The sequence below is a fragment of the Melopsittacus undulatus genome, chromosome 3, assembly GCF_012275295.1.
Source record: "Melopsittacus undulatus isolate bMelUnd1 chromosome 3, bMelUnd1.mat.Z, whole genome shotgun sequence".
Classification (NCBI taxonomy): Eukaryota; Metazoa; Chordata; class Aves; order Psittaciformes; family Psittaculidae; genus Melopsittacus; species Melopsittacus undulatus.
In genome coordinates, this window is record NC_047529.1 from 72943986 (window position 1) to 72966841 (window position 22856).

Sequence of the window (22856 nt, forward strand, 5' to 3'; positions counted from 1 at the left end):
TTGCTGGTTGCACACCTGCAAAACACAGTATGGAAGCAACCCCGCACCTCAAGAGAAATAAATAAGAACTTCACTGAACAGAAGTATATTTATAAACCAGAAACAAACTATACAGTGGAATGTCCTTAACGTCCACAAAAGTCAGCTCAAATCACTACAAGTAGAAGGAGTGGGTCCTACAAAAGACTGCATTGTGTCAAGATACACAAAATAGCCCAGAAAAAATGTCATATTATTGCTTTTTATTTGCTAAAAATAACTGGTTTGAACACTGATAATTTGCTTTGGTAAGAATTATAATATGAAAGTCATAAGAGCATCCTGTGTAAAAACTTTTTTTTTTTAAATAATCTCATAACCAACATATTTTGCCTGAGAGATTTAAAATGAAAGTCAAAATCACTTTTATCTTATCTAGAAACTTCTGTAAGTAACATATGACTAATAAGTTGTTCAACTGTGATGGTTCTGAAAACTTCAATACATTCAGATGTGTTTGCTCCACTAGAGTTCATCACTCTCTTTGGCAAAGTCAGCAAGATTTTACATTTTAAAACATTTTAGAAAATTATTGTTCAGTCTTCCATTTCTACATGTAGTCCCCATTGTTCCTGAAATTGCAGGAGATATATTTCTTGGTCCTCTGATGATTCATCAGATACCTCTCTCTCACACAGTCTGGATAAAATTCCCTCTTTGTCAGGATCTTCACATTTGAATGCTCTTTCACATACCTGATTTTCAACACTGGACAAAGTAGGAATATACAGTCTTCCAGTGTGAGGATCCCAATCTACTAATATGGTCTGTTCGCCCTTTTTATCTGTGAGGCCCTGTGCTATTTTTTCCAGTTGAGAATAGGATATCTGCCCAGATTTTCCAGTATTCAAGTCCACCAAGTTGATATGGGTCACACCTGGCAATTCATCTGCTCCATCAATCATCTTCAAACTAAGTTCCTCTATTTTCTGTCCCAAACAAGGGTCTGCTGCCCTCATCTCTAGCTGGGGGCAATATGGCTGTCCTATTTTCATAGTAACCATTTTCTCCAAGGCAATCTGTGGCTCACCTAGTAGTCCCCTGGGGGCAGAAATGTTCTCTTCCAGTTCCTGAGCAGGACTGAAATCTTCAGCCCTTACATCATGCTCGTACTCTACAGTCTCTGTACTCTTCTGTCTCAAAGTTCTCTTTGTTCCAGGATGGCCATAGGATGGCCATTTCCCAGGTTGGTCCCCTTCTGCTAAAATCTCTTCATGCGAAATCTCTTCATGTGAAGTCTCAAGCTTCAATTGTTTTGTTTCCAGCACTTCTTCTGAAGGCAAATCCTTCTCCTCAGTGCCATTGTAAACAGTGTAGTAATGGGGACTTTTTCTTTCCGATAGATGACTGGATTCCTGAGATGGCTTGTACTCATCTCCGTTAACAGTGATAAGGTTGACCACTATTTTCTCACATGGTATGAAAACTCTTTCCCTGCATTTGTCAGTGTAGTGCCATAACTGGAAAGCAAAAACATTTTCATTTGTGTGAAATATAATAAAAATACCAACTTGCTGCTTTTTACACTGTCATGTATTTTTAAAATATAAGGCTAGGTTAGACCTTATTAGGAGATTATTTCAACTCAAGGAAGAAACCTCCAGAAGTGTTAATACCTTTTTTATCTAAAGTAAAATTGTATCATGACCAGTTCTAATGTCCCTTTACCTCATCTTCCCCATGTCAAAATAATGGTTAGAACAATTCTGTCAAATTCTGGTTTTGTTTCCATCAGCACTGACTCAAGTGACTTTGGAGAAAACATTAGAGTTGTCCATGAGTCAAAGGTTACAGAATCTATTCTGCTCTTTTAACAGGTAAGGAGCAAGTGCAGTCAAAACCACATCCCCCAAGCACAGAAACAGGTACCATGTCACAGTATAGCTTACAGAGAATTAAATATCACATTTCCTTTCAGAGAGGAAGCTATACATCAGGTTGAAATGTGGTGTATGGAGCCTGAATTGTGCCATGTCACAGGCTGCTTTTGTGAACATTTCTCCTGCCACCTCTGTGCTGCTCTAGATTTCTTCAGAGAGATCAGCATGTTGAAACCAACTCCCTTATGCCTCCCACCCCATGGCGTCATGCAGGTTGTATTAACATAAAAATGCTCATTCATTATTGTAATTTTATGTTTACAGTCCAGTGATTTGTTTAGAGATAGCTGCGAGAGAGGTCTACTGGGCTCATGACCTGGAAACCAGGGGTATTTTTTAGACTTTATAACATCTTTCTAAAAGTTAACAAACTTTGCAGCTCTAAGAAACTTACAAACATTTTTACATAGAAAGTGTATTTAGGCTGTTTAAATAATATAATGTGTTTGTTTATGCATTTTTTTTTGTGTTAGGAAATGGTGCCATATTTGAAAGTATAGTTGAAATGCAGATTAAATTATCTCTATGATGCACACATGATAAATCCTTCACAATTACAATTAAGTGGAAAATACCCAGTAATACTCCAAGAAAATGTCACAGAATTTCTGTACTGCTTTAATTATCTTCTTTTCTTCTTTCTGAATTCAACCAAATAATAACTTTTGTTCACTAAATCTCTACTGTGCTTCTTCCTATATAGATTTAAGGAGCGCTGACTTCCTAACAGAGCTTGCCTCAGTGCTTATGGCAATGGCATTTTCCAAAAAAACCAGCTCTGTTCCGATGCTCACTAGCTCTGGTCATCTTTTCAGATCTGGTGATCTTTTTAGACACAGTTGTTAACTTGAATTACTGCTCTCTTTTTCTTGTATTTAATAACCCTCAATGTGATGTTCTTTTTGTGATACCAGTGCCAACTAGAGGTTTTATTTGCATCTAGCCAAATTGCAGCTAGTCTGGGACTCAGAGCCCCAGAAAATACACACACCTGCTGTGAGTACGAAGACTGGCAGTGACCTCCCGCAACAGAGAACACTTACCAGGTTTGCTGGATGTTTCTGTTTGCTGACATGAATATACTTGTGCACGCAGTAGCATATCATTGAAATAAAAAGGGCAGCCAGCACGACAGGCAGAACATATCCAAATATGACTGTCATAGTCTCATCAGCTGTTTTATCTGTTAACAAAACATAGGTTTTCATTATACTGAACAACTTTTTAATGCATTCAGATAGTAATGTGTGCACTCATCACACATCCTGTATCCAGAAATTGCTTTCTGGATATAGGACACAAACAGATAAACAAGTAATTTGAAGGAAATTAAAAAAAAAAAAATTGAGCTACAGGACAATCTATTATCATTATCTAAATTATACATTAAATTCTAAAGAGTAGTAACAGCCCTTTCCTCTAGTTCCCCTGCTGCTAACTTCAGACTGACCCAGATCTGCTACTCCCAGACTTCATTCAAGGAGGAAAAAAAAAAATATATATTCTCTCAATAAGATTCCAAGAATGCAGATCTTTTTCTTCAGAGGTAGTGATGTACATTCCAGTCAGCAGATCCCAGCTATGTTTTATTAAAGGCAAAGACTTTCTTCATCAGTACAAATGCACAGAGGGGAAAACCAGAGCTTCACTATCAGAGTGGATACATAAAAAACTTACAAACCTAATAACCATGATTTTTTCTAACTTGTATCTTCTTTTTGTAATTTGACAGTTTACACATACCTTTCAAGGTAGCAATGCAATATTCTTTGGAGAACCCACTGTGCAAAAGTGGTGTGGTGACACGTATCTGAGCACTGACACAATAAGCTGTTCCAGGTTCTAACCAGGGCACAACCAAGGTGTTGTTGCTGATGGAGAACCACCACTGAAAGACATTAAAAAAAAGATATTTTTTTTCTCCTTTAACTCCTCAGTTACAGAAAAGAACTTCTGTACCAAATGTGTCACAATCACACAAATTTTCTGCAAAGAATCATAATGTAAGAACTGCAACAGCATCCTTTTTTTTCCAAATGCCATAAACTCAAGCTGTTTCATAGGCCACATCCTCTGAATATTTCATTTTCCATTCAATGATTCTTCTACTGAAGATTTCATGCTTTATATGAAGTAAGCACTATGTGACATGAGTCTGCCACATTCTCATTCTGATGTTGAAATGGAGCTAAAGCATCATTCCAGCACTGTCCTGACCCAAAGGCCAGTGAAAGGCATACAGTACAGTTCCACAAAATCTTTCAAATTGGGATGTTCTGATAAAGATAGGAGCCTTAGAATAAAGGTGCTACGCAGACCTTGGAGTAAAGTAATTGCTATACATCAAGTGTATTGATGAAAAAGAAAAAACAAACCCCAAAACACGACCAAAACCCCACAAAACCCCTTTTGTCTACCTCTGATTGCTAATCTTGGTATTTTAATATCTCTTTTGACAGAAGGTGACCTTTCTGGGATAAAGTTTCTTGTCTCTTTTCAGGAAATTCTGAGACTTGCCAGAAAGATACTGTGCCTGGAGGATGGGAACAGAAGAATGAACGTTTTTGTAACTGATCACCGAACTCTTCCTCACCTACTGTGCTTATGCTGGGAACTACTACTTGCTAATGGCATGTAAATCAGCAGAAGCATCAGATGTGATGAGAAACAATGCAGTTTGTCATGATGTATTGTGAATACTCCCAGAAGACTGACTGGCTGGGGAGCAGCCCTGCCAAAGAGGATCTGGGGACAGGCAGCAAGACCATGAGCCAGCCAAAACGTCCTCACAGCAAAGGAAGCCAACAGCATCCTGGTCTGTTAAAAGAAGAGGGAGCAGACAGAGGCGAGGGATTACTGCTCTCCACTCCATGCTTATCAGACCATGTCTAGAACATCATGACCAGTTTTGTGCAACCCAATACAGAAAAGTCTGAAAAACTGGAATGGGTTTAAAGGATCACCAAGATCCAAAACCTCCAAGCCCTAGAGCACTTGCCTTGTGAGGGGCAGCTGGGGGACTAGAGTTTGGTCCATGAAGGGAGAAGTGATGGCTTCAGAGGGGACCTAACAGCAGTCCCCAGGATGACCTAACAAGACAAGAGACTTTTCACAGTGCTGAATGCAGGAAAGATGGAGACAGTGGACATAAGTTCAAAAAGAGAGGTTCAAATTTGATAAAAAGAAATTACTTTCTCCCTAAGATGAAAGTCAAGCAGTGAAACTGATTTTGCAGTCCCCATCCTTGGAGGCTTTCGGGATGCAACTGGACAAACCCTAATTGACCTGGTTACTGCTGACCCTGCTTTAAACAGATTTTGGACTAGAGACCTCCTGAGCCCCCTTCCAACCTTAATGATCCTACAGTTTCTGTAAGGCTATGAAACCTCTTTCAGGCAGACCAAAGTGCATTTCAAGAGAACAGATTTAATAATAGCAGTCCCATAGCCTTGTCAATCTTACCCTCTTCTTTGTTTTTCTGTTGAGGACAGACACATTGTACTGCAGGCCAGGATACACTTGAAGCAGAGATATGGATTCTCCCTCAGGACTCCTCTTCCACTTCTCAGGAGCAGTCAGAATGATTGAAATAGATTTCTCAGTAGAAGACACACTTACCATGGGTGGACCAATTTTAGCTGGAAAAATGAACATGTACAAAAAACAGACAAATGCAGCAGAGACACACCAATCTGACCATGAAAGGTTTTTTTAAAGTGGTTGATATTAAATTTTCATAATGCTTTAGGGAGTCTAAGTAGGACTTCGAACAATTACCTTACATTGACAGAAAATTATTTCATCAGATAACTTAAGCTGATCTTTACAGTGAGAAGGAGAATACTGGCTTGGAATTTTGCCTAGGAATTCCTGTGACTTTGCAGGATAAACAACCTTGAAACGCAATTTGCTGAATCAAGTTAAATTACTAGCATGTTCTCAGATTATCTGGCACAGATAAGAGATACTGTGCTGTGGAGTATGATTACTGCTTGGTTTAATAGAGCCTTTTCAAAATCTGAGGTCTTTATGCTATGGATGGGCCACAGCTTTTATTTGCCTTGAGTAAAGATTTACCACAGCATAAAATAACATTCAGTTTATGCGAGACCATACATATAGAATCATAGAATCATAGAATAGTTAGGATTGGAAAGGACCTCAAGATCATCTAGTTCCAACCCCCCTGCCATGGGCAGGGACACCTCACACTAAACCATATCACCTAAGGCTTCAACACACATCTATCCAAATTCTAATACAATTATTTCAAATTACTTCTGCCAAAAGCATAAATGTGAAACAACTGCAAAAAAAAATCTAACCTCATGTTAAAATTAAAATATTATCCTCTATGAAGGCACATGAATTCTGAGCACACAGATTAATCAAGGCCATAGAACATCTGGCTATGTGATTAGCTTTCCTTACTGTCTGTAAGAGGGTTGAATCGTGTGGTCTCTATCCAGTCAGAGCACATCCCATTTAGGAAGGCTTTAACGCTTGCATAGTATTGTTCTTCATAGTCAGAAGTCTCACTGGACAGGTCACACCATGTTCTGTTGATATTCCTGCATTCTGGCTTTCTAATCCATTTGCCAACACCATACCTATATTGGAAAAAAAAAAAAAAGAGAAAGGAGCTGTATAAAAGCTATTGCCATAATATTAGTCAGCTGATAATATATCACAGAAACTGCTGTTATGGCTGATAAAAGAGTTTACTTGTGCTTGCAGAAATCTGCATTTCAAGGAATCCCCAGCATCAGCCAAGATAAAACACACTTCCACAAGTTTTTGATGGAAAATAAATGAGAGTAGGCTTCAGTCTCCACAGCTTTAAACTGTAAATACATGATAACAGTCAGTATATATAGACAAGTAATTCTCTCAGAGTAGTCAGTACTTCATCCTGGTGTAGAGACAGATTCTGCTCAGGGTCTCCAAGATGAATGGACAGGAGACTACTTATTACTAAGTGTTACTTCTTTTTCTAGTTGAAAAGAAGGACTCCATTGGAATACAGTGAACTTCAGAATCCTTCTAGTTGAAAAATGGGCATATACCTGCCACCAACAATGCATTAGTACTAACCAGCTCATATACACTAGTAGAAGAAATCAAGATTTCCTTGGAAAATTCTTGCCTGAGTTTCATCAAAAGCTCCTGCTCCTCAAATTCACATTATTAAGAATTCCCCCTTTGGCTGCTAATTAGTAAGGATGTGTGGCAGCTTCTGTATGACTGCAGGATAGTATCACTCACCAGCATTTTCCACCTAACTCGAGGCACTACTTTCCTAGTTAGGTAGAGGCACATAGAGATATGTTTGTGTAAGATGGCCATACCCAGGACTACAAACTCTTCTGTGGACCAGCTGACCTGGCAGGCAGTGTAGCTAGTGCTCTCTGAACATTTTAGCTGATACACAGTCATCTTTCATTCCTTAATTACTGAGCACTCTCCCCTTTTCTAGGAGGTCAACTATGTAATTCCTATTAGCACAGAGGGCAAGATCTGAGCAAAAGACGTTGCTGTCTCTGACTGTAAAAGCAACTCCTCGTTTTTTTCTGGTAGCCAGTTCCAGTCACTGGAAACTTCTGGAGATTTACGTTTGTTTTAGTGTAATGAAAACAGTACTAGATTGAGGAAAGTGTAAATATTAAAGGTAAAGACTGGGAGAATTACATTATCCGTGACAACAGTGCTACACCTATTTGTAAGCCAAGCTTCCAGCACTATTCTTTAGAATGGTTCAGTGCCCTCTTGGAAGGAATAAAGGAAATGGATTCTGATCCTCACTCAAACTCCCTGATACCCTACAAAGGTGCAGATCTTGAAAATATAAGGGCCTGATTCCAATCACATTACTTGTTTTTTTACAATACTTGATAACTTCAATGGATTTTCTCCTAGACCTGAAAGATCAAAAAATTTCAGGGGCAGGGTTGGATCTGTTAGAAGAGACCAACGGAACAGTGTTCTGTCAATATTCTATTAAATACTACATCCCCAGATCTGTTTAAATGCGTAGAGAAGGCTAATGTGTACAGATGCCAAACCACAGCACAGTCCTCCTTCATCCTTCTGTCTCATTTTTCAGGAATGTCCTTGAAAGCTTCAGTCTGTTGCATCCTACACTTCCTTCATAGGAAGAAAGTCTCCTTAAAAACACTAAACAAGTGTTTTTAATTGGATTTGAAGTAAACAGTGCCAGAGAAAAATTAAAGCCCATATTGCTTAAGTCTAACCCACATTTTATTTCACACTTTACTTTTTTCAGTCATATCTTGCAAAAAAGTAAAAATTTTTAGTTACTATTGAACATGCTAAAATAAAAGTGGAGAATAAAATAAACAAGCCAACTTACACCAAATACTTCACCTTGTAGAGTACTCCATGTCCTGTGCCTTCTGGTGCTGACCAGTGAAGGACATTCTTCATGTTTACAGACTCAAAATGGACATTCCTAGGGTTGGGCAAAGAACAACACAACACACCTGAGAAAAAAAAAATAAGAAAGAACCAACATCCCTAAGAATCTGCAAATAGATATGGAGGAGTTTCAAGTTAAGAAACAAACCCAACTTTTAGGCAAGCCATAAAATTCTACATACTGCTGTTCTTAACATTAAGAGCACAAGGAAGAGGCCATGGAAATCCAATATTTTCAAAAGTGTCCCTAGCTAGTGCAGTCCCAAATTCCATCTGTATGAATGTTCTCTAGCAAAACCAGCTTTGCCATTTAGGGTAGACAATGGTATGGAAATACCAGGGACTGGAAGCTAGAGCTAGAAAAGTTCAGCATAAAAGACACATGCATTTTTTAAATTGTCAAAGTATTTGACTATCAGAACAATTTAACCTGAAAGTTGTAAAAATATTCTTGATGCTTCAGTAGAATCTTGTTGTAGGTGAGAGGTTTAAAAAGTCAAACTAGATAATTTAAAAAGACATGTGGAGTCTACTGCATACAGAGCTTTACAAACTGAAGTGTGACTTGACACAGGAGAATCAGAGTGGATGATCACAATATCCCCAGTGTCATTTGATCATCCATGTTGGTTCTCCAGAATGTCAGAAATGAACACATACTGCTAGGTCACTCATCTGAATTTCTGTTCATTGCACCACCTTTTGAAATTAATAAACAAGCAAGTCTGGGGCTTTTAAGAATGTTTCTCATCTTCCTAATACACACTCCTAATGAATAAATCTCATGGAGATGATCGCATTGCTTAACTGCTTGCAAAACAGAGGCCTATGGACCCAGGGTTAGAATCCAAAGCTCCAAGTTGTGACTCAGTCCCCAGCACCTCCTCCATGAGAACTGTGCCCATGGGAGCAACCCCAAGACTAGCCTGGAAGCTGGAAAGGAGCTTCTCATTGCTAGCAGCCACAAGAACATAATGGGGAAGAGAAAGAATGGCTCTGTGGTTGCTCTGGACTTTTCAAAACCCTTTAAGCTCTTCCTCCAGGTATGCAATTCTAGTTCTTAAGACATCAAAAGGAGACAAAGAAAGGGGGAAATAAAGCATATTAACATGAACAATGGGAACCTCTCTGAATGAATAGCCCTTGACCTTTGTTACTCCTGTAAGCAGATCTTAGGGGTTTTTTTGTAGTATATTTCACTATTACTAGAGTAATTGTGGTCATCCTCCTGTATATGTAACATACAGTTGCTTTTGTATGTGAAGGTTACTGATTAATTTGATCATTCTATCTGTCTTTGAGGGAAACAGCATAAGCTTTTCTCTTTAACACATTTATTAAGACAATGTTCTTGCAATTCTGCAGGGACCAACTACTTTAAAATGTCTTCATGGGAACTCTGGGTATTCCAAACCTCAAGCTGTTTGTTAATGTTAAAAACAAACCAACTCCAGTATATGCCTGCATCTGTATTTTCAGATCATAAAGCTGTTTATGGAGGGTATTTCTAACGTTGCTCTCTTATCTCTATTACTTAGCTTGCGTTCAGTGTCTTTCAATTTTTTTCTAGTATGAGAACAAGTTTTGTCAGATATAGTCCTTAGGCAAAGCTTACTTATTTACAAAAAGTATGTGGAAAGTCTCATTTCCTGGAACGTTTGAAACAGAAATGCCCAGTGACACTCATAAGAGCTCAAACTATAGATGACCAGGGATGGGAAAGTAGCAGAAAGAGATCTCTAGGATTCTGCCTTAATATTTGCTTCCAAATGAGATATACAGAACCTAGAAAAGAAAAGGTTTTGATTTCACCCAACATAAATGTCCTCTACAACTGCTTCACTAAAACTAATCTTACTTAATCTCATTATTTCTCTTACATGAAAATATTTTTAAACTAGTGACATATAAATGTCCAGATGAAGCTGCCCAAGAGACACAAGAAAACAGCCTAAAATTTGCCACATCTGTTCAGTAGAATAGAGAAGCTCCTAAACCACTAACGTATATGCTACGAAGAAGAACAAACCAAAACCAGCATCATGTGGACTATGAGAAATGACCCATGCACCAAGTCTTATTCTTTGCACCAGATCCCAGCACTAAAGTGTATGAGAATACATGAAACATATCACTGTTAAATGAAAGATTACAAATAAAATAAAATAAAATAAAATAAAATCTTAAGTCAAAATCCTGCCCAAGCCCCAGGAAAGGCAACCAGCCAATCCATGTAGGAAAAGGGTGAGGGACCAAGGCACAATCAAATTTTCTGATCCAATTTTGAAGTAGGAGGAAATACTACATAGATATTTTCTTAGATTGTTGGGAATCAAAGCCATAAAAGGCTTCACATTAAACCTTTGGCTCTGAGCAAGGCATCTACTTTGTAGCAGCCACAAAGAACAGAAGAGGACAAAGTCTTCCCGAGGTTGGTTTATCTCTCTAGTTAGGATGGACCAGACTGGGTACATCTCTCTCCCTCCAGTGGAGATGGTGATGAAGCCCATCAGCCCTGATGTCTGCTTTCTCAGCAGCTAAATTTATCAGAGATGCACCTTGTCCAGGGAGGAATGGAGGGGAACACTCTGTGTCTTTGCATCTTTAAATGAGAAGGATAATCTATACTCCATGTCCACCACAAACAAGGAGGAAAAGGAACAGATTTTAGTTTCAACAAAAAAAGAGCCATTGGGGAAGCCTTGTGGGAAGAAGGGTGACACATGATGATGGGTCACCTGAGAGGGCTGCTGGAAGGTTTGAACAGCAGATTAGAAAGACATCTGCCAGAAATTACATTAATATAGCTGATTCTGCTTTGGGTCAGTGGGATGCAAGGAGTGATCATAAGGTCAGTGCCAGCCCTATTCTGATAGTCCTTCTCATACCATCTAAGAAATGTGGCTTTGCACTGCATAGTAAAAAATCTGGAAGGGATACTGCTGTATAAGGTACAATTGTAAAAAGGTATGGGGCATCCCTAAAAGCTCACTTTTCACACCTTTTTTTTTTTTTTAAGGGTTTTAAGGCTAATCAAAAAATCATCAAACTCAACTGGCCAGAGGTAGCCAGGTTACCACAAAACAAGGGAAATTATTTCCACAGTTTTCTGGATAGTTTTTGTTTGCCTATACTTTCCATTTGTCCATCCTTACATAAAAACATTCATATTCCTTGAACACATCTTAAAGGAGCAACAGTCATTATTTCTCTTACATTAAAATATTTTTAAACTAGTGACATATAAAAGCGTTTCTGTTGCCTTCCCCCCCCCCCCCCCCCCCCCCCCCCACCAGTGCGGTTTCTGCTGTGGCAAACGAAGTTTCAAAACAGAAACACTGACTGCAGCAGATGAGCCAATCTCAGCACACAGAACCCACAGACTGTATCTTTACAAGATCTAAATCATTACAACACTGCCAGTGTTCTCCCACCTACCCTGAGCTCCATGTGATTTGGAAGGCAGAGGGACCAAGACCATTAAATTTCCATTAGCTGCAAAAGCAAAGATTTGGTTTCTAGTTCTGGTCTTGTCCCTTTAGTGAAGGGTTCTGTTTGCCCTTATAACAAAACATGCAAATTTTTCATTCATCAATTATGCATCTGTAAAGCAAGAATAAAACTAGCACACTCCCCTCTTTCTCCAGGAACAGTTAAGAATAAACTCCTCCATGTCTATTCAGTGCTCAATAGTACCAGGAGGCATGCGTAGAAAATACATCCTATGTAGAGCTTGCAGGATTGTCAGTCAGGAAAGGACTCAAGCATATGTATCAGCTGCTTATTTCAGTATCTTGTCTTTAAACACAATATATATCCAGTTGTGTTCTGATAATACTTCCATTAGCCAGGATTAATAGCATGAGCGCGCATCGAGTATTTTCAGTTCGTACTGGCCTACGTGTCAGCAGAAATCAATCATACATGTTGCTTTGCTAGGTTTAGTATGTCTCATCTATAGTCTGCAATGGCTGTCATCACTTCCCAGCATGGAAAAACCTGCGGCCCTTATTACGGTCCTTGGAAACTCTGTAAATCAAACCTTGAGTAATATCATTCATTTCTTCATGACTCTGCACACCTGGACTGGAAAGGAAATAATAACTTAGGCTTGCAAACTTCACCACCTCATTGAAAAGCCAAGTCCTGATCTTAGAATAAGCTATTGCAAGACTCTCCAAAATACACATGACTTAGCCTGAAAACACCTTCACGTGCAAGTGAAAAACCACACTGACGTCAGTGAGATTATTCACATGAGTAAAACTGCATGGCAGGTACCTCATCTTCTCTTTATGGAAGTGTCTGCTGGGTCTACAAAACTGGTCAGTTTTAATTGCATAGACCTCCCTACCTGGTATGTGCCTTGCTCAAGCTGGTGCTGTTCAAAGCTTGGTTTTGTTGTAGCGGTATCTATCTACCTATCTATACACACACACACATATATATACAAATATAAACATACAATTTCCATGTTACACCTACTACCCATTCAGCGTATTTCCTTTTCATCTGTAAGCAATCTCAGTGACAAATAGCTGTGTTTAATGCCAATATGGCAGAACAAACACAGCTGCAACTATCTGTGACCTCTCCTTATAAACAGGATTTGTTAACTTTTCACTTGAGTTAGGTAACTTAACAGCTGCAAAGCATAAAAATACATAAATATATAATAACAGGTATTTCTGCTGTATACTGGCTGCTAAAGTTCTGGGATGGGAAACAGGCAGAGTACCCACTGAAAGCTGACCTGCAGAAATGCCTCCTGTGTAAGTACTGTCGTTAACTGCACTACTCCCAGGAAGAGCGATATGCTGTATTTTTACTGTGGCATGGCTAAATGGGTGCAAACACCAAATTATCCAATAAAATAAAATAAAATAAAACAACCAAGAAGGTCACAGGTCTTCTCTAAACAACTGCAAGATATAATTAAAGACAGCGAGTGACATGGAAAGTGTTAAAACAGAACAGCAAGCCTTACTGCAACACAGCTTTTCCCAATAGCCACAGCAGTAAAACCAGGGACTTCTCTCCTACAGAATTTAAAAGAGGAACTCCTTTTCTGACAACAACAGAGACTTTGACTTCAACTGCTGTTGGATTTTCTTATATGGAAGCAGCCCTTGGAAGCACCTCTGATGGAAGCAGTTCCTTTGTGCTGTGCTGACTTCAGCTGTGCTGACTCTATGGGCAGCACTGCAGGCACTCCCTGTGCTTGGCCATTTGCAGTTGCCACTTCAAGGCCATGGTTACACACCTTTGAGGGAGGGCAGCCTTTCAGATAGGCCAAGTCAGAGATTCACCTTTTCCCACTGGGAATAGCCTTTTCTTTTGTCTTTCTGTTCAGCTTTGGACGAGTTCCACCAAACTCCTGTAAAATCTTGCTTGCTCCTCCTATGATGCTGCTGCTCTTTATTTTTTAAGAAATCTTTGCTCTCTTTTCTTCCTCCACCTCGTCTGTTTTAATGGTTATGTTGTTCTCAGTGACTCCCTCAAACACATGCCTATGCAGAACATTAAATGGTCAGACCCAGTCAGAACAAATGTTCATTTATCACCATATTTGGTGGCACTCTCTAGCAGTGTGCTGGGGCTTTCTTTTCCAGTACAACTGCAGTCTCAAGCAAGCTGGCACTGGCCATGTGGGAATGCGAGGGAGTACACCAAGTGGTAAACAGGGGAACCAAGCCAAAACTGGAAATCAGTAGTCACAGAGAGGAAGGGAAACCCAGCAAAGCCAGGAATAGATGTTAGCGTGATTACCTGCTATTAGTCATCTTAGCTACAATTTAAATTAGTTGACTTTTTCTCTGTGCCGATTCTTTTGGACTTGAACTCAACAGGCTGGAAAATGAGGAAGAGAAGGAGAAGCAAATAGAAGTCATCGCAGCTTAGCTGCCTTTCTCCTGGTGGGTTGCTAGAGGTCTGGGACTGCCAGGTCTAAAGGCAGGCTAACAAAACCCTTTGACTTGAGCAGTGCTGGTGGGAATGCGGGGAGGAGTGCGGAGGCGATTTCCTGTTTGAGTCACAACAGCACTCGAGAGCTAACCACAAAGCACAATCTTACCCTCCCAGAATTGGAGCCTGTCACTCCATTCACAGCCTGTTCAGAGGAGGCACAGAGATGAGACAGACAGACAAAAACAGGGACATAATACAACATGAAAACTAGGTGGTGGAGCAGATAGAAAAGAATGAGAGAAGAGGTGGGGAAACATTGAAGAAAGATGACAGTTGGACACGTAGGGTTTGTTTTTGAAGAAACAGGCAGGCTGCCGTTGAAAACAGTTGAGCTTGTGGAGGTCATCTGGGGAAAGAGTGCGAGTGGAAATACAGCCTGAAGAATGGGAGAGATGCAAAAGACTGAAGCTGCAGCTTGCCTTGACATGTTCGCCTCCCCCATGTGAAGCCTCGTGTTTGTTATCCTAACTTATAAAAACATTTCCAGAGAGAATATTGGTCAAAGAACATTCCAGACTCAGTCTAGAAAGACCCAAGTTCAGAAAGGTGGATAAGGTCTCCCTAGTCTATTGAAGGCTTGCTAGGAGATAGCAAAAGAAGGACATGGAAACTAACAATTCCTTTTTGCTAACTTATATGACAGAAAAGAAATAAACTGAATTTTCTTCCCACTGTGTTGATGACTTGCAAGAGTAAAGCTCACACTACCTAACCATGCCTTGCTGCAAAAACCTCCTTGATGCACTCCAGCAGGAGAAAGCTATTGTATGTATGTTTTCTATTAATTCTGAGTGATCAGTACTGGCCTGAAACAAGGTGAGTAAAATTCAAGGTGTGCTGGTCTAAGATTACTCACAACCCCTTCAAGGCTTTCAGAGTCATAATCCATTTGAATGAATTTCTGTTAAGTTTGGAATGAAAAACACTTTGACAAAAAGCCCATTGTTGGCACAATTCCATGACACAACAGCTGTTTTTTTTTTTAAACAGGTGTTTTGAAGTTATATAAAATATTAAAAACATCCCAACTATCCAGTGTTTCATTTTGAGGACTTCCTTTTCTCGCCGGAGCATGTTTAACATTACCAATGTACTAGTACTTCTATCAAACACAGCCCAACAGCCAACAAAATAAAAGCTTAATTAGAGTACCTGACATTAGAATATATCTTACACTAGCTTTTCGAAATACCCAGAGTTTAAATAAGCTTTCTTCTTGAAATACTCTAAAAATTATGCTGTGTGACAGTTACCTGTCAAATCTTGATACACCACATTTTGGAACACTCCTAATCTACCCTTACATAAAATATATATTTTTTACATATAAACTGAGCAAAACTTAATTTTGGCTCTCATCTTTTGATGCTGGCTATTATCAATTAGGCAACAACTGTCAATTCTAACTTAAATAAGGGAGATTCAAGTTACAGATAAGGAAGAAGATCTTTACTGTGAAGGCAGAGAGGCACTGGCAGAGGTTGCCCAGAGAAGTGGCAAATGCTCCATCCCTGGCAGTGTTCAAGGCCAGGATGGATAGGTCTTTGAGTCAACCTGGTCTAGTGCAAGATGTCCCTGGCCATGGCTGGGGGGTTGGAACTAGATGATCTTACAGTCCTTTCCAACTCAAACCATTCTATGATCTTATGACAGCATTTTTTTTTATTGCCTCATAGGTCCTGCTCCTTGCTCTCTGATGTACTGATGACTTGTCTAGAGAAGGGACTTTTCTTGCAGTCCAAACTAATTTAATTAGAGAAATTACTGATTTTGAGTCCATTTTCCCTGGGACAGGAGATCAAGTGTGATGCCAATGGAAGATGAGAACGTGTCTTCAGTTCTGAGGGAAAGATAATAAAAAAAAAAAAGATGCAAGTGAAATGCCTTCTGCTGCATCCAAGATGTGAGAGGAAGGACCAACACTCCTAACAAACTTGCAGTGCTGCCTCTCTCACAGGTAACTGGGCTGCCAAGTTCACACAGCCACTCCTGTCTGAATGACCATAAATAGCCTATTTCCAATCTTCAGCCAGTGCTTGCAAATGGCAAGAGGCAATTTCAAGTTCCCCCTGTGGGACAGTCAGCATGGCTCTTGCATGGTACTGGAGACCCACCAGCAACACCCCAGCAAACATGAGGCAGCAGTGGGGTGCATCTCTGCCTCTTTGAAGCACTCACAGAAACAACATTTTTCCCTCCTGTGCCCCACATTTATGCCTCTCCCCAGAGATGATGAAGGACCCAAGTGCCTCTGGGAAGCAGCTGCTTGTAGAGGACCCACAAGAAATGAAGGTTTCCTGGGGTACACACCAATTTCAGTTGGCCTCCTGTCAGGTATGAGCTGGTGTGTTTTGAGGCACTGTATGACTGTTCAGCATCCCACAGTAACTTCAGATGTGAACATTTCAGTACCTGATTATAGGTATAGCAGTATTTTTAGTATCTTTCCTGTACTCAATAAGCATTTTTTTTGTTAAAATCACCAGTCATGAGTGATTTTTAGACTCATTTACCCCCTACAGATTAAAGTGATTTTGCTGTAGAGAGGAAGTTATTTAGCATAATCATCTATGTCTTTTACACGTAAGTTCACAGATGACTGCTTCAGAAATGGTTTTAAAGGTGGCAACATGCACAGCTGGGACAGCTGACATTCAAAGGAACAGCCAGCATACTTCAATGAGATCAGGAGCATGACCATCACCTGGGCTGGCAGAGAAGCTAGCTCTCAGTCATGTTTGGATGACTGAAAGTTAGTTTGAACTTGGGAGAGCTGAACAGGTCTATACCTGTCTGCTACCTTCTTACAGTGAGAAAAAGCCCTGTCAGCAATTACACATGCCTCAGCTTTCTCAGGGCACAGTTTTTGGTGCTTCTGAGCCACATCCTGTACATTACTATTTTGACTACAGTACCCCCTAACAGCAGGATATTGATGTACTTTCAGAAAAGACAGGGAAAGCAAAAAGAAACTAAGTCTTTTGCAAACCAGATGCAATAATAAATACTAGCCCAACTGCTCTCTCCAGCTTCAAGAAATTAGTAGGAAATAAATTAACCCTTTTCATCTAAGAGCTGTAAATATCTACTCATGTGTGTTCTTATGCACAGAGTGTGAGTAAGCTCAGACACATAAATCTTGGTAACAGCATATAAGATCCATTCACCCACTGAAGCAACATACTTCTCTTTCATCTGTTTGGACACATTCCTATTCCCATCACAGTAAAGGGAGTAGAGAACAGCTGAAAAATACTTAAGCTGTCAGATGAGATTTAACTCAAGGTGGTATAGGGAAGAAAAGTCTTCCTCCTGTCCCTTCACTGATCTTAAAATACTCTTGAAGTAGTCAGGCAGACAGGAAAGGTCATCTATTTTCCATAAAAAAGAGATATAATCTCTTCATATGTAAGCTATCCCATACCTCTAGTCCTAGAACTTATTTCCTTCTCTTTCTAGTTAACCTAGTTTTACTGTACTGTTTTCAAGCTAGGGTAAGCAGTCAATAAAAACCAGCAAGTTACTGGTATACCAAGCATCAAGCACACAGATCTGCACATCATTTAAACACAGCTGTCAAGAGAAACCTCATTCTTATCTAGAGAAAGGCCAGTCTTACAGAATTCAGGCTTTTATAAAACTAAACTTCTTAAAATATGGGAGCTTTTGTCTGGCTCATGAAAAGGCTGATTTTTCTCTCTTTTTAGCTATTAATCCTGTAGTTGTAGGTCATCATCATCTCCTGGAGAGAAATAACCAGCAGAAATCCGTCTACAAGCCACAGCTATAAAAACAAACATAAACTGGAATCACACATGCACAAATCAGTAATCTTAAACACTTGCTTCTCTTGGAATTAAGACTATAGAGGCCACTAGGGAGCAACAGCCATGGAAAGGTAAGATTGTCAGCTACAGTGGTGAACCTGAATATTCACATGCAGAACTGCAACCCACATCTAAGTTCTGGACTTTAATCACAAATCCCAACAATGCTGGAAGTTTCTCTATAGACTGAACTGCCTCCTTTAACCATTTCCATTCCTAATTACCAGGCAATAAGAATTTGTTAAGTTATGGAAATAATAAGTGAAGCCAAGCATTAGGGCACAGATTGCACCATTGTCTGAAAAAGCCTGGCACGAGAGTTGAAGTTAAAGTTGAGACAATAAGGATGAGCCTTTTGACTATATGAACGTTACAATCCTTCATATAGTGTAGTTCTCCTTATCCAGCATTTCTTTTTATTTATTTCTATGTTACATTTATTCTTTTCTCCTTCACCTGGCAGAGAGTCAGGAAATATCACACAAAAAAGCCCCAATCTCAGCCCTCCCATATGCTGCCACTCTTATTACTGAAGCTTTGTACCCTCTCTGGTAAACACACAGATTATTACTACCATGAATGCAGTTCAATCTTGATGAGTATATAGATATATACTAGGTATTTTCTACTTTGAATCTTTTAGCTAATTAAAGAAGACAATTGCCTGAGAGTTCTGACTGCATTTTGGTAATGTGCAGCCATCACTTCAAACTTCCCAGGACATACACATCACAGAGTATAGCCACAGTGCAATTAGCCTGTTTATTACATGCACACTCCATTTCTTGTATAAGAAATAATCTTATATAAGAAATAATCTTCAGTATGCTATTTCGTACTTTAGCCAATACTTACTAGCTGTGTCTGTGCAACAGATCAGCCTCTTTCCAAATCCAAAACATACCTTAAATAACTTCATGTCAATACCAAAACATCTAAGGACTGCTCAACTTGGAGCCCAACATTTCCCTTCTATCCCTCACAAATTATGACTGGTGCTCAAATACAAGGTATTCATGCAGGAATAAAAGTGGTGTTTAGGCCTTGTTTCTATCACAGTAAGTCAAGCAAGTTGCTTTTGCTGTCACAGTTTTCATGGGGAGTGAATTGCAAAGGGCAGTCTCTCCCCTCCTCTCAAGTTCAGGAGCAGCATTCACACAGGTTTTTAAAGTACTGCATACATAGTGACCTCAGGAAGCCTTCTCAAGGATTCACTGTGTATATGCAAGGAAGCAAGGAAGTAGATTATTAGCACTGGAATACTGCCTGCCTTCTGGATGCTTTTAACATGATAAAATATGTCTGGGCATCTATGTGGTCACTGAATTCCAGTTCAAGGCCTTAACTACAAAGCCCACATGGTGACCCCTTTTATCATTTTTTTCTGTATTTCCCAGAACAACATCTTGATCAAAAAGAAAGTTTTGTATATTTCAGAGCTCTTGCAACTCTAACAGAAAACATATTGATATTTGCTTAAAGGGAGGCCTGCAGCTGCTTTTCAAAATGTAGATCTTTTTTATAATAAAAATATGACAAAGTAAAAGATGAAAGACAAGTAAATTAAAGCAAGTGTGTCAATGCAGATCAAGCAACTTCTACCACTATCAAAAAACATTAAGAGGGGGAAACTTTCAAGGTCCCACTGTAAGAAATGTAGTTGGTATAATCACAAACCAACTCCAGTGAGACCCAAGGCTATGTCAACATTAATGAGTAATGCAACCTAACAGGAGCAGGTCTGTTACATGAAAATATTGGTATTGAGAAAAATCTTGTCTACACTACATGCATTTCAAGGTTTTTCCTTTTTAAGACTGGACTAGCTCTACTTGCATTAGGTATGCTGATGAAGCATGTCTTCAAGGGCATCCTCATCCAGAATAAATCCAGTTCTAAGACTGTGTCACAGTACAGACAAAAGCACAGTAAGTGAAATGACTGAGATTTGCATCAAAATCATGTGCCTCACCTGAAAAAAAATCGTAAACACACCTTAAATAAATATTCAGACTCATTTCCCTTTCCTCCAAATACGTATATATTGTACTATGCCAGCATTCTTTCTTTCTTCTGTAAAGATCTGCAAGACAGAGGCAGGATTCTACAGGCCAGAAATGTCCAGGGTTCTCTGCCTGCAGAAGAATGTAGTTAGGGAAACCTCCACTATGAACATGAGAAGGATTTAAGATTGAGCTTAGTAAACAGATTAACATTTTACTACTTCCGAAATTCAGGATGTTCCTTCCTATCTTATGAGTTTCTTGCAAAAATTGCTGAACTCTCCCATGTGGTAAAGAGGTGTATGCTACATTGCTTGATCTTCTTGATTAAACAATGACTTTTTTTTTAATTTGCTTTTCCATTTTCTGTGCTTTTTCATTTATTCTAGAGTGCAGATTTTAAACAGTGAGTGAAGCCACAATTTACAAAAATCTCACCGAAGCGCAGTGGCAAGTGAAATTTTTGTCCTGTATAAAAGCAGGCAATGCTCAGAGAGCCTGTTAGGTTGGCAGATCATTAGCCAGCAATACTCCAGAACAGAATGCAGTCAGACAGTGCCAAAACAGTAGATGTCATCCAATAAGGATGAACTTGTACCCACTAACACACCACAGCAAAAACAAAAGGTGTTTTGCTGAAAGAGGTGAAAACTGAACCTCTTAACCTTCAGTGTAAGGCACAGCTCTCCCTTCTGTGCTGGTATTGCTGACTGTCAACAAACCCCTAAAACCATGTCCAGCTAGAACCTCAGGAATGCTCAGATTCCTTTATCCCTTGAACAACCATGAGACAAACCCAATGTAACCCCCTTGACATTTTTCTAAATGTTCTCTTGAACAAAAAAATAGTAATCAAATTTTTATATATTCTTTCTTAAGGACAATTAGATGACAGTTATGCATATTTTCCAAAACACCTGTAGTGATCATCAGCAGACTTATAAAAGATCAATACAATGCAGTCAGGTAAGTAAAAAGAACCTGGAATTGGTACCCTCTGAAAAGCACTCAAAAATCACTGATGCATAATAGAGTAGACTGGGAAAAGAGTTAGGTGAGACAGAGTATTCGGTGCTACTCCACAGTATTCCACGTATGAAGAACACTCCTTACTACTGTTCACCTCTCACAGAACCTGGAAGTTTTGCTGTGGATTAAATGGGAGCAGACTCTGTCCTTCTGTATTTAGTTTTGGAGGCAACATTTACAGTGGAGAATAAGAGCACAAAGTAGGCTTCTAATCTCTTCAACACCTTGCTCAGTTTTATACTCAAGGGGTATGAAAAAGAAAACAGTGTCTGCTGTTTTTAACAGAAGAAGGGGACCCACCATGCACACATATTTAATAGCTAGAGCTACAAGCTTATTCCCAGTGGGGAATGCCGAGTCTCAGGTGGGAGAAGAGAATCAGAGCCATTCAGGACACTGCCATACAAGCTCAGTATCTTTGCCAAAACCCCACCCTGCCTGTTGTTTTAATGTATCTCTTGACTACACAGATAGGACTCCTGGGCATGACAACTGTCAAACACAAACATATTTTGGGAATACAGGCCAAACATATTTTGGGAATCACCCCAATGAATATAAACAAGGGCTATCTCAAGAGCATGCCATCAATTTACAGCTGAAAGTAAAGCAACCTACAACTTTGCAAAATGTCTTTCCAGCATAACCAGGGAGAAAAGAGAGATAAGCAACATTGCAGAAACACAAAGTCCTTGTCTTCCAGTTAAGTATCAGGGGCCGGAAACACGAATATTAAATACAGGCACCGTCGACTAACACGAACGGCACACGGCAGCCCCGCACTAGCCCTCCCGGCGGCAGAAGCCACCTCCCGGGCTGCTGACTCGGCTTGGAGGGACAAGCTCGCGGAGCTGGGCCAACTCTGGCCACCCCGGCCTGCCACCGTGCCGGGATAACCGAGCGCGGAGACGACCGGAGACAGAACCAGCAGCCCAGAGAGAGATGCGCACCAGCGGAGGACCGGCAGGCAGCGCCGCCACCTACCTGTGTGTGCCGCGGGGGGAGGCGACAGAAGTAGCGGCAGCACTAGCACCCAGGCCGCCCCCTGCCGCAGCTGCCCGACGCCCATGGGCGCTCACATCTCCCGGACCGCGGGTGCTCCACTCCCCGCCGCCGCGCAGGTGGAAAGAGCCGGCTCCGGCTGACTGGGCGGTACGGGGGAGGAACAGTAGCAGCCCTGCGCGGGGTGGTGTCCCCACGGGGGGCCCTGGCGGTAGGCGGGGGCTCTTTGGCTGTTTACGGGTCCCGCCTAGGCAGGTGTCGCTGCCGCCGGCTTAGTCTTGCGCTGTGGCTCCGTCTCCCAGAAGAGGGATTTCTGCTGCACCACTCGGTGCTTCCACTAATGAGTAACTCTCCGTTGAAGCCACTAGATGTGAGTGGGATGTTGTTGTCTTTTTTTGCAGAGGAAGGTGAAGGCCAACATGCTACAGCTGTGGATGTTCAAATGGCTTTTGTTTCCCATTATTTTTTATTAATTAGCATGTTTGAACATAGGAAGAGGCTATGGAGTCTCCATCCTTGGAGATACTCAAAATCTAGCTGGTTATGCAGCTGAGCACCCTTCTCCACCTGACTCTGGTGGGACTAGAGAGGTTGCAGAGGTGTGGTCCCACACCAGTAGCTCTGGGATTTTGAGGAAGAACACGGTTTTGTTGCAAACAGAGCTCTTGCTGACT

General features: G+C 40.4%; 1 protein-coding gene across 3 annotated transcripts; it reads right to left on the reverse strand.

Annotated features, from left to right (window-relative positions):
* Window positions 1–265: 265 nt before the first annotated feature.
* On the reverse strand, window positions 266–22361 carry IL20RA (interleukin 20 receptor subunit alpha). Of its 3 annotated transcripts, none has more exons than XM_031054029.2 (7): window positions 22165–22361; window positions 8290–8388; window positions 6351–6529; window positions 5382–5557; window positions 3663–3807; window positions 2963–3102; window positions 266–1499 (listed from the first exon to the last, which is right to left on the reverse strand). In XM_031054029.2, exons 2-7 carry the CDS (start codon window positions 8361–8363, stop codon window positions 576–578), a joined length of 1638 nt encoding a protein of 545 aa, XP_030909889.1. In that variant the 5' UTR covers window positions 8364–8388; window positions 22165–22361; the 3' UTR covers window positions 266–575. The 3 variants fall into 3 exon arrangements, with proteins under 3 accessions (XP_030909889.1, XP_005154824.2, XP_030909890.1); XM_005154767.3 differs by having other exon boundaries at window positions 8290–8419; XM_031054030.2 differs by lacking the exon at window positions 22165–22361 and having other exon boundaries at window positions 8304–8390.
* Window positions 22362–22856: the final 495 nt, after the last annotated feature.